The sequence below is a fragment of the Acinonyx jubatus genome, chromosome C1, assembly GCF_027475565.1.
Source record: "Acinonyx jubatus isolate Ajub_Pintada_27869175 chromosome C1, VMU_Ajub_asm_v1.0, whole genome shotgun sequence".
NCBI lineage: Eukaryota > Metazoa > Chordata > Mammalia > Carnivora > Felidae > Acinonyx > Acinonyx jubatus.
Genome location: NC_069381.1, coordinates 35,366,510 through 35,379,128, shown reverse-complemented (window position 1 = coordinate 35,379,128; position 12,619 = coordinate 35,366,510). Strand labels below are relative to the sequence as shown.

The 12,619-nt window shown below is 39.6% G+C and overlaps 1 protein-coding gene across 3 annotated transcripts in view; it reads left to right on the top strand.

Moving 5' to 3' along the window:
- Positions 1-12,619, top strand: part of TESK2 (testis associated actin remodelling kinase 2) — a 131,082-nt gene that overhangs the window by 111,304 nt on the left and 7,159 nt on the right. For 2 of the 3 annotated variants that reach the window (XM_015066854.3, XM_053213306.1), the window contains one exon: positions 7,159-7,305. The exons of the other annotated variant lie outside the window; for it this stretch is intronic. In XM_015066854.3, the coding sequence (XP_014922340.1) occupies positions 7,159-7,305 (147 nt within the window). The remainder of the gene's footprint in view (positions 1-7,158; positions 7,306-12,619) is intronic. 3 annotated transcript variants of the gene reach the window in all.

Here is a 12,619-nt window from a genome sequence, read left to right as displayed (position 1 = left end):
TCTGAACACCTAAATTTGGAATCTTTGAGTTGTCTTTAACTCTTTTCCTTCAGTTCTCATATTTACCACTCGGTTGCTATATCCTTTAGATTCTGTCTCTGCATATTCTAACTCTAGCTCACCCTCTCATGCTTATAATAATAGCACTCTAAGTCAGGCATTTGGTCACCTCTCATCTCTACTGTTGCAGTACCCTCCAGACCTTCCTCTAGTTACTCCTCTATCCTGCTGTCAGCATGATCTTTCTAAAATGTAGTTTTGGGCATGTATTAGTTTCCTAGGGCTGCCATAAAAAAGCACCACAATGTGGGTGGCTTATAACAACAGAAATTATTCTTTTACAGTTTTACAATTCTGAAGGTTGGATCCAAAATCAAAGTGTTGGCAGGGCCATGCTGTCTCTCTGAAAGCTCTAGGGTAAGATCCTTCCTTGCCTCTTCCTAGCTTCTGGTGGTATCTGTTGGCTTACAGATGTGTCACTCTTATCATTCACATCTTTGCCTCCCTGATTACATAACATTCCCCCTGTGTCTCTGTCTCTTCTCCTCTTTTTATAAAGATACCAATCCTATTGGGCTAAGGGTCTGCTCTACTTCAGTATGACCCCATCTTTATTCAATTCTATCTGCAAAGACCCTATTTCCCAATAAGGTCACATTCACAGGTACCAGAGGTTAGGACTTGAGCATATCTTTTGGGGAGACATAATTCAACACATAACATATCATAGTATACCTTTACCTATAAACCTTTAGTACTGCCATGGTCTGACAAATTAACTATAGACATTTCATCGTGGTGTTTCAGAACTTATCTAAAAATAGTGTATATTTATAATAATAAATAATAACAGCAATAGACAACAACTGACATATACTGAGAACTTTCTTTGATATTGTTCTAAGCATTTTACACATCAACTCATTGAATCTTCATAACTCTGTAGGTTAGGTACTAATATTTTTGTTGTTGTCATTAGATACTATTCTTATTCCCATTTTATAGCTGAGTGTTAAAGAAATTGAATAACCAACCCAGGGTTACACAGCTTGTCAGAGGTTAGATTCAATCCTAGGCAGTCTAACTCTGTAGTATGTAGGCTTTACCATTATACTGTACCGCCCCTTTACTTTTTAGTTTCATCCCCTCTCTCTACTTATACCTTATTCAGGAGAAAGAAAAGGAATAACTACCAATCTCTGCACTTTATCTATGTGTTCCTTTTGCAAAAAAATGTCTTTCTTATTCCTAGTTCTACATATGGGCTTCCATGAAATGGAACTGAATCCTCGACAATGAGTGATTTAGCCAGGCCTGGGTGAGGGAAGGGTATTCCAGGTAAAAACAACAACAACAACAACAACAACAACAACAACAACAACAACAAACAGCAATGTGCACAAATGTGCAAGTAAGCAGGGATCAGACCTTTATAAGCAGGGGTGAAAGGGTTCTTATGCCATGCTAAGTAAGGGTTGTGGGTTTTATCCTAAGAGAAATAGGGCATCACTGAATAATTTTAACAGGGATTGGCTTTAGATTGGCATTTCAGAAGGATTATTTGTGGTGTATTATGGAAAAAGGATTGGAATGAGGGCTAAGTCTGTTCAAGAAAGGGACAAGAAGACTAGTTAGACAGCTAGTGGAATAACCCAAGAGATGGATTATGAAGATAAAATCTTGACAGTGGGGAGAATGAGCTGAGCCCTATGCTAGGCATACTTTGTATACCTTATTTCTTTTAATTACTCCCTGCTTTTGATTAAACATCAAACCCTGTTGCTTCTACCACTAAGATGTCTCCAGATATTAACCTCCTTTCCATTCTTGCTGTCATTGTCCTATTCAGGCTTTTGTTACTTCTTCCCTCTTGGATGATTCCAGAAGCCTCCTAACTATTCTCCTGGCTTCAGCTCCTGACTTTCCCACACAGTTTTTACATTACTCTTAAAATGATTTTTCTGTATAGGATATATGAGGTTATTGTCTTGTGTGGAAAAAAATTTTTAGTTGATTATCATTTCAACTGGACTGTGAACTAGGCTAGACTGGACTGTGAACTAAGAGCAGAGACTGGCCCCACTTAGGTTTGTGTTTTCATATAATACGTTTTCAGTGTTTGTGTAGGTGGATGGATAAAGAGATGGATAGATCTTCCTCAGGACAGCCCTGCTAATTAAGTGGCAGCAAATGATCTGTGGTAGTTAGATGGCAGCATATTTATCTGCCTTGGGTGAGTTCCCTAGCTCTAGGCCAGTTGGGTAGGTTTTTCTAAAAGGAGTAACAGTTCTTACAGTTGATATTTTCTTCAGAGCCTCTGGATATGCCTTTGAACCAATGTTTAGAGATAAGCTTGTTTGTTGCAGGTATCAGTAGATTGATAATTCAAAGTTAAAAAAAAAGTAACCCTTTTGTCTTATTCTTCTGATGGTTATGATTGGGTGAGCCTACTATAGCTGACTAAAATCAACAAGAATTGGGAATAGGAGCCCTGGGTGTAGTGAGTGTTACCTTAAGGAGAGGTTAAGTGTTGCCTACTGCTGCTCCAGAATATTCTCTGTGTGGGTATGTTTATGTGTCTGTCTGTGTCTGAACTAGTACCATGAGAGCCTATAGGGATACATGGGAAGAGCCATATTCTCAGCCTACACAACTCCCAGCTATCTTTTAGGATCCAACTCAGATGTTACCACACTCTCTGAATTTTTCCAAACTCAAGGAGAGTCAGTTTCTACTTTCATACCTGAAGTATTTACCTCTACTAAAGGGTTATTGGTATTATTTACTTACATCTGTGTCTTTCACTGGACATCTTTAAGGTATATATAAACTGTTATTCATCTTTATATACCCACATTTACTATGTGGAATGCACTCTTCTAATCACTGGGGAAAATAATGCTGATGTAAACTGATAAGTTCTTACTGTCATATGGGGGTGACAGGAGGCAGAGAAGTGCTCAATAAATGAGGTAGAAGTAATTTTAATTGATATTCCTGAGTGGAGAACTGAGTGTCCACTAATCTGACCCATTGGTGATTTTTTATGGTATCGACGTATGATTTCCTGCATACATAATATTGTTAGTCTCCAACACACATTTATTTATTTACCGCCTTTATGAAGAGTCTTTAATGAAATCAAGTATCAAACACAAATGAAATGGTAGAAACTCTGTTATAATATTTTATTAGACAGGAGAAGGAAAGGCAGGTTTTGGTGTAGATAAAGTTGGGGATCCGTCAATAAGAGGTACCAAAGTACCTATGACACTTGACTGGCTGATATTATAGTTTTCTGAACTTGAAAGTTTAAAAGAACAGCAATAAAAAGTGTAAAACTCTTTCTAGTAGGTTATTTGAATACACTGCCAATGCCTTAGGTTGTTTTGTAGAGCCGGTCAAGGGAGTGGTCTGGAAGAAAACAAAGCAAAGCAGGTGTTGAGAAACTGAATGTGCTAGTGCAATTGCTTTTGCCTCTGCTTCGCACAGAGGGATTTGTTCAGAGGACACCAGCTGAGCCAGCACTGGGAGTTGCTTATGGGGAAGTGAACATTCCAACTAATGGGCACACAGAGTATGTAGCAACTTAGAAGTCTTCCTTGTTGGCAGATCTCGAACTTCCTTTACTTACATATGCAAAGGTCTTGAGACATTGCAAATTACGGTTTCTAAAGGCCCAGAGGCCTATCAGCCCCTTCTAAAAATATTCACCAAAAGCAGGCAAGAGGAACAGGCTGTAACAATAAACTCCCTTTAATTTCCTTCTCTGGTCCTGGTTTGTGCTTCTTCCATGTTGGTTGAAAAAACCAGAGCCTACTAATGGTGTGATTCCTCACCTTGTCTCACCTTTCTCTTCTGCTCTCCACCCTCTGCCTTGGTCTGTGGATTTCTCAGGTCCTGAGACATGCTGAAAAGAGTAAATATGTGTTTTTCCAAACCAGAATCAAGGGTCCTGGCTTAGCCTGGCCTAGAGAGAATGCAGATACGGCCTTTTCATCATAGTCTTTTCTGACTGACCCTCAATTAGGAAACCTCAGTGGCTCCTGAAGTCAGGCTTTCCATGTCACATTGTCACCATATCAAAGAAGTGAACCACCATCTTTTCAGACTGTTTTGACTCTCAGAACTGAAGAAATTTGTGTGATTAGATGTCCACTTCATTGTCTCCATGTTGCTTGGAGTTTGCAAATTCACTTTCTTTTTAACAAATGGGCTCCTCAATTGTGAACTGTGGACAGATTCAACTAGAGTGAAGAGATTAAAGGTGCTATTCTAATGCTGTCATTATGCCTCATTTTGAGATTTCCAAGATGGGTTATGAAGCAGAAGTAAGCAGACTGACAAGTTTCCCTTTTGAGAAGTTAGGTATATTTTTAGCCTTTCTTTCTGCCTGAGCCAACCTGATCCACCGCATCCAAGGATCTAAAGTGTTGCATCCTACTGCCCCCAGCTGGCTCTTTTTGGTGCTTATGTTACTACATCATAAAATCTCAGATTATATGGCACTTAAATTTTTTTCTAAGCACTTTCATGTATTTATATTAGATCCTCATAATAACATTGTGAGTTATATGGATCAGGAATTATCATATCTATTTTATACAGGGGAAAACTGAAGGATAGCCTCATTAGTTGATTTGTCCAAAGGTAAATAGTTGTTAAGAGGCAGAATTGGACTAAAATTCAGATCTCTTGCCTGCTAACCCATTAGGTTCCCTAGTCTTTTGAAAATTCAGTATTCCCCCCCCAAAAAAATAGATATTAAGAGCTTAATTTTAGGCTTAGAGGAATTTTCCCTCTTTCTCTCTTGAAGGGAGATAATATATCATGTAAGGTTTGAATAAATTCATTACCTAATTGGAAAAAAAAATTGAGCTCCTGTTCTGTATGAGGCTCTTTGACTCAGATGCTGTGGCTTCTAACTCTAATGTAGTGTAGTGGTAAAGAACATTGACTGTGGGCCAGACTGTCTGGGTTTGAACCCTAGATCTTAACCTCTAAATGCCTTTTATAAAATGAGAATAATAATACACTTAACTCATAGGGTTACGTGCAGATTAAATGAGATAATTAATGTAAAGTTCTTAGACTAGTGCTTGGTACAAAGTAAACACTATATAAATAAATATTAACTGTTGCCATTGTTGTTTCATTGTTATTGTTATTGTTTCTATTATTAGAATCTCTTTATAAAAAGGTTTATTTGTTCTTTAAAAAAAGAAAAATGCAAAGCAGCCCCTCATGGGTATGTAGAAATGATGAACAGCCAACTTTATTGAAAGAGTACATCGTCATATAGTTTCTCCACAGCCTTATCTTCCTACTCACTCCTCCGTTCCCTTTGGTCTTAACTCTGGTCTTAACTAACTGCTCCGGCCATAGTTGCCAATTACTTCTCAGTTGCAAGTTCAGTGGACACTTTTTATGCTCACATAACTTGATAGTTATGGCATTTGATACTTTTGGTCATTTCCACCTTGGAATGTTCTCCTTCTTTGGCTTCTGTGGTAACATTCTTCCTTGGTTCTACTTCCTCTGCCTGCTCCTTTAAACGTTACCATTCCTTAAGATTCTGTTAATTTGCACTTTATATGTTAACCCCTGGACAATTTCATACATCCCTTGGCATCATGACTACTTCAGCTCAATGTTACTATCTTTTAAATGTTAGTCTCTAGCTCAGACTTTGTTCCTAAACTTTAAGCTGATTCTCTATAGGACATCTTCACCTCGGCTGTCTCACAAGCCCTTAAACTCAACATCTCCTAGCTAAACTCACTATCTTTTAACCTTGCTTCTTCTAAAAACCTGTCCTTCTATTTTGTGGATATTTAATAATGGCATCCAGGGACCAATAACCTAGGATCAACCTAGAGCTTTTTGTTGCCCTCATCCCCCCATCCAGGTAGTCAAGTTGTTTGTTTGTTTGTTTGTTTGTTTGACTCTTCCATTTAAAAATATATCTTGAATCTTGCTCTATTCCAATACTTCCACTATTGCCTTAACTGAGGCACCCTTCTTTCATCAGGATTATTGTAATAATTGCCTATTTATCCTTCTCCATATTCTCCATCTAACCCACCGATCATACCATTGCTTAAATAATCTTTTCTTTAAAAAGAAAATGGGGGCACCTGGGTGCCACATTCAGTTGAGCATTTGGCGCAGGTCATGATCTCATCATTTGTGAGACCGAGCCCCATGCTGGGCTCTGTGCTGACCATGCAGAGCCTGCTTGGAATTCTTTCCCTCTCTCTCTTCCCCCTATCCCATTCGTGCTCTCTCTCTCTCTCTCTAAAAATAAATAAATAAACTTTTTAAAAAGTAATAAAAAAAAAATAGGGGAACCTGGGTGGCTCAGTCAGTTAAGCATCCAACTTAGGCTCAGGTCATGATGTCATGGTCCATGAGTTTGAGCACCACGTCAGGCTCTGTGCTGACAGCTTGGAGCCTGGAGCCAGCTTCGGATTCTGTGTCTCCCTCTCTCTCTGCCCCTCCCCTGCTTAGGGTCTGTCTCTCTCTGTCTTAAAAATAAAGAAACATTAATAATAATAATAATAATAATAAAATAAAAAGCAAATATGAACATTTCCCTCTTCTGCTTAAAAGGCTTATTTTGTTCCCAATAGAAGGATAAAGTCCATATATCTTAGCAAAACATATTGGCCTCACCTGTTTCTACTATTCATGCACTCTGGCCATATTGAGTAAATTAGTTTCCTGAATGCACCATGTGTTTAACCTATAACTTTGCATATATTGCTCCTTCTGTATGTAGTATCTTTCTTTCCTGATTCCCCAGGTCATCTTTTTAACTCCTTATTTCCTCTGTATAGCTTCCTTTGACATGCCGAGATTGGTTTTGTAACTTTATCCACTCATAGTGCTGTTGTACCTGTACAAAGCTATATTTTAGCATTTACCACATGATATAGTTTGTACCCCTGAATAGATTGTGATCTCTTCAAAGGAAAGGGTCTTTGTGTGTAGCACCTACCGTAGTGCTTGGATGCAGAATAAACCCTCACTAACTTAAGAAAAAAAAAATTAAAAACCTAGAGTCTCTATCTTCTAGGTGTTTATTCTCTAACGGTTTCAACACCAGCCTAAACGTTCCTGACAAATGGTGGCTGGGTTTTCCATTCTATTTTGCAGTATATCAACTCTGGAAACCTGGAACAATTACTAGACAGTAACCTGCATTTGCCCTGGACTGTGAGGGTGAAACTGGCCTATGACATAGCAGTGGGCCTCAGCTACCTTCATTTCAAAGGCATTTTTCATCGGGACCTCACATCTAAGGTATGAAGGCTTTTCTTGCACAACTCTTTGAGACATTGTCTTCCATTACCAAGAAAGCAGTATTAAAAAAACCAATTATTAATGAACTTTGAAATAATGGAGATCTCTTACAGATTTAACATTCAATCACAGAGAATACAACTTACTACTCTGTATATTAGTATACATATATAGTATAGCTGTCCTTAGAAAACCAATCTTTCAGCAGGATTGAGTGTTGAATGTTGAGCCAGGCAACACTTAAGAACCTTAATGCTTTACTTCAATCTGAATGTATGTTGCAGGAGCAGTTGGCATGAGGAGGGTTAAGAGATTCTTGCCCTATAGGAGAGACAGCAGTCAAGGCAAATTGGGAGCCTATGTCTTAGTGTTCTCTCTCGTGGCCTCCAGGAAGTAGCTCTTAACTGAGAACAGAAGTTCACTGGTTTTGTCATTTGAGTGCAGGTTTTGAGGGCCATAACGTACTGACCCATTTTCTATCTGTGTGATTGAGTTTCTGCCATTCTGCCAGTTCTTTGGCATCAGCTAGTCTCTTACTGTCCAAATTGCTATGTGACCAGGTTAGAAAAGAGTTGCTTTTAGAGGATGTTGGCCATGCTACAAGGCAGGCATCTCAAGGCCAAGTGGCCCAGGACACCACCATAACAAGGCTTATATAAATAGTACTGTTTGATCATTGATGTGGGAACTGTAAATCATCTAATATGATTTCTCTGCAAGAGTGATTTAGTCTTCTACGGAGGTTTAGAGGAGTTTGTACTTGTCCAAGAATAGCTGTCATTTAATTCTCCACCCTCAACATCTACACATGCACATACACAGACATGCATATACATACTCCTGTACCCCTTCTGTCATGAATGAGGGGTAACAAAGCTTGTTATCAGAGAAAGTTTGCAAAGGAACACAAGCAAGCTGTACTCTCAGAGCCAATAAGGCCTAGAGAAGTAAGTCGCTGGCTACCTTTCACTACAGTGGTTCTGGGGTTCCAAACAGCAGTACTACCCCTGAGGGGCCCTGGCCATTGGTTTATAAACTACTACAGAGAAAACAGCTTTGGGGAGGTGAGTGTAGGGCCCTTGGGTATGGCAGGGCCATTTGTAGTCAGCTACACTGTTACTGAAGCAGCATTAAGACTGGCGAGTGGAATCCAGTGACCAACTGAGGCCTAGTTATGAGGAGTCCTTTATCTTTATTGGCACTTGTAAGGGTTAGGACCTAGAAGGTGTCATCTTATCCCTTTGTTTTTTAGAAAATCAAGACTAAGAAAACTGTACTTATTCTAGGTAAATGGGTAGGGTTGTATATCAAGATACTGCCTTAGGTTGATAGCCTTCTCTCACCTTGAGCATGCAGCCAGAACCAAATCTTTGCTTCCTACTGAGAAAGCATCATTTCTTCCAAGGTGGAGAAACATCCCGATGAGTTATCTATGTATATATTTCCCCCACACCTACATGAGCGTCTTTTATGCCTGGCACCATGGGTGAAGAAATATTAGAAAAGGACAGTTTCTGACCTAGAGGTACTTATAGTCTGTTGGGAAATAACTAAAGAACAGCCTACAGCATTTAATAATTGAGTGTTCAGCTTCAGACCATTGGTTTTGGGAAAAGAAAGATCACTAGGTTAGGGTAGCTAGGCTTTCTGGAACAAAACTCCCCCCAACAAATTCCTAAGAGCTGATCATATTCCCTCTGTGCCTCCAAAGTACTTTGCTCCATCATGCTAGTGTCCAAGTGTAGTTCTGTCTGGGATTGTCATGTTGTATTGTAACAATGACTAACCTCTTTGGACCTATAGGTCCATTTCCTAATGGGGAGTGGGTATCCCCTTGAGAAGAGAAATTAGGAACTTAAGAGAAAGAACTCTCCGTGTCTCTAGGCTGTGATTTCTTGGATCTGAACTGTAAGGAGATATTTAGGATACTCCCATGTTGAGAAAAAATGACTTTGCAACCTGGAGACAGGTTGGGAAGTGCACTGTAGGGAATCTCAAGTTCAAGAAAAACAAATGGGGGCACAAGGTGGCTCAGTCATTTAAGTGTCCGACTCTTGATTTTGTTTCAGGTCATGATCTCACGGTTCATGAGACTGAGCCCAGCATGGAGCTCTGTGCTGACAGTGCAGAGCCTGCTTGGGATTCTCTCTCACCTCTCTCTCTGCGCCTCCCTTGCTAGTACTCGCTCTTTCTTTCAAAATAAATAAACATTAAAAAAATTTTTTAAATAAGAAACTCAATTCATGAGCTCCATCAAGAAGTGGCAATCACCACACACAGGCTCTTATCAGTAGCTCTGGAAGTAACTAGTACTACACATAAGGTTTGGCTTGTAGGAGCAGCCGAGAGCAGTTTGTTTCTGCTTAATACCATTACTTCTTAGGTTATCCCTAGGAGTGTGAATTATGAATTTGTACCTCTATTCTTGGTTGTTTGGTTTTGGTTTTTCACTGACTCCAAAGAAACCACTCTGGTGACTCCACCAGAGTAGAAAGCCTATTCAACTATGGTCTTAGGCTATACCACACAACTAGGAGCAGAAAATGCCAGTTTTCAGAGACTGAAGACAGCAAGAATTAGAAACAACATTGAGTGCTGGAGAGACAGAGTGTCTGTTAAGGCACCCTGTAGTAGGTTTTTTCTTTTTTTTTTTTAATATAATGAATAACATCAATAATTTTTGGGAACCATTCATACTATTCTATTAGAAGACCTAGTATTGGAGACATAGAAAATTACTGGAACCCAATCTTTACTATCCATGAGCTCTTAGTCTTGTTGGGGGGACAGGTATGTGAAGATTATTACATAAGAGCTGTGGTAAAGATATGGCATCACAGGGTGGGATAGAGTGCAAGGCATGGGACACATTACAGTAAACCGGATAATCTTCTAAGAAACTTGGACTGTAGCAGCCTCTGAGCATTTTGGAGTGCAGTTCAGTCTCTGATTTCCCTGTGCTGTGAAAAGAACCTCTGAACCTTTCTTGAGATGTAGAATCAGTACTTTCCTCTCTGATCCTAACTGGGTTAATGGAGTGAATTTGTGTGAGGGGAAAGAGGTGATGGCACATGAAAGCCATTTTGTTGTTGTTGCAGAAATAGCTTTAGCTTGGAACTAACATTAACAAATGGACTTGGCATTTCTTCGCTCAGGTGGTTTTATTCAGTGTCAATATTGACTGTACAGCTGTTCTAGGAGACCTCAGGAACTGCTCTCAAGTGTCTACTGTGGCCCAGTTCTGAAGGGTTTGTGTTGGCTTCCAGAAAGCATTCGTGCCCACCCTTTTTGAGTCTCTTGTCAGCTCAGTCCCCACAATGGAGAGTTGAATGTATGATTAGTGTATGCCTTTGACATATGTGAAAAGAAGCCCAGTTGTTTCGATTATCTGCCCAAACTTTCATATAACAAACTTTTGCTAAGCCCTTTCTGTGTGTCTGTTCTAGGTTTTGAGACACATAGATGAATGGGATCATTCACTGTCTTTGAAGAGGCAAACATAGAAGTCTCTCTGCTATGGTGTGATGAATTATAATAGGGGTGAGGACAGAGGAATGGGAGCCAAGTAGCAGCAGTGCATGGGCTCCTTTTTGAAGCTGAAAAGGTCAACCCTCACCTCAGGGAAGTCTGTCTGAGCCTTTCTTATGGTTGCTGCTTACTCTAGGCAAGGACAGTTTTGTTTTGTTTTGTTTTGTTTCAAATTTGTATTTAAAGTCAAGTTAGTTAACATATAGTGTAATATTGGTTTCAGGGGTAGAATTTAGTGATTCATTACTTACATATAAAACCCAGAGCTCATCATAACAAGTGCCTTCTTTAGTACTCATCACCCATTTAGCTAACCCCACCCGCCTCCCTCCATCAACCCTCAGTATGTACTCTGTAATTGAGTCTCTTATGGTTTATTTCCCTCATTTTCCCCCTTCCCATATGTTAATGTTTTGTTTCTTAAATTCCGTATATGAGTGAAATCATATGGTATTTGTCTTTCTGAGTGATCTATTTCATTTCACTTAGCATAATACGCTGTAGCTCTACCAATGTTGTTGTTGCAAATAGCAAGAATTCATTCTTTTTGATGGCTGAGTAATATTCCAGTGTGCACACCCCACCCCCCCAATATCTTCTTTATCAGTTCATCAGTCAGTGGGCATTTGGGCTCTTCCCATAGTTTGGCTATTGTTGATAATGCTGCTATAAACATTGGGGTGCATGTGCCCCTTTGAATCTGTATTTTTGGATCCTTCGAGGAAAATACCTAGTAGTGCAATTGCTAAGTCACAGGGTAGTTCTATTTTTAACTTTTTGTGGAACCTCCATGCTGTTTTCCAGAGCTGCACCAGTTTGCATTCCCACCAACAGTGTAAGAGGATTCCCCTTTCTCAGCATCCTCACCAAAATCTGTTGTTTACTGTGTTGTTAATTTTATAGGCAAGGGAAAAAAATTTTTTATAGGCAAGGATACTTTTGAATAAAGAAGTCTCTATCCTCTATGCAATGGATCTTGCACCTCACACAGCCTGAAAATTGGCCTGGCTTCATATTTTGTACTTTCTAGCCACATAGTCTATTTTGGGGCTGCATCCAAGTTAGATGAGAAATGCAAGCATTGTACTATTGCCCTTGAATCCAAGGGCAACATTTGAGGTAGGGGCTGCAGTCACAAGTGAAAGGGTCTTATGTTATTGTACACAGTGTTGCCTTCTCCATGGACCAGGCTACTCTCTTGAGACTGCATTGCTCCTGCCATGACCTTGCTGTCCCCAAGGGAAAGCTCATCAGCCTCTTTTTCTGGGGAGGACAGAATCATTATGTGAGAACCTTTTAGAATCAGGAGACTTGGGTCTTTACCACTTAGAGTTGAAAGCTTCATTTTTATCACCTTAAATGTAAAAATCTTAGATCTGCGCATCTGACAATGTTATTTTGAAGAACCATTAGGATTATGTTTGTGAAGAATGTTTTGTAATTCCTATGGTACCATACAGACAGAAGTAGGCAATCTTTCCCTCCTTACCCTAGGGAAGGGATACTACCTAGTATTCTCTGGGCCACCTTCCTCTTAAGACATTACTGCTTTCCTACAGCTTATAGTCTATAGTCATGGGAATGAACTGTACAGACACTTTCATTATAATATAGCAGATGCTAAGGTTACAGAAAGGGCAATGCATAAGATGCTTTGAAAAAGTGGTATTTAACCCAACCTGAGGGTACAGAGCAGGCTTCTTGGAAGAGAAAATACCTAAGCTGAATCTTGAAAATTGAATTCTACTTATGAATAAGTAGTGTGTGTGTGTGCACATGCATGTGG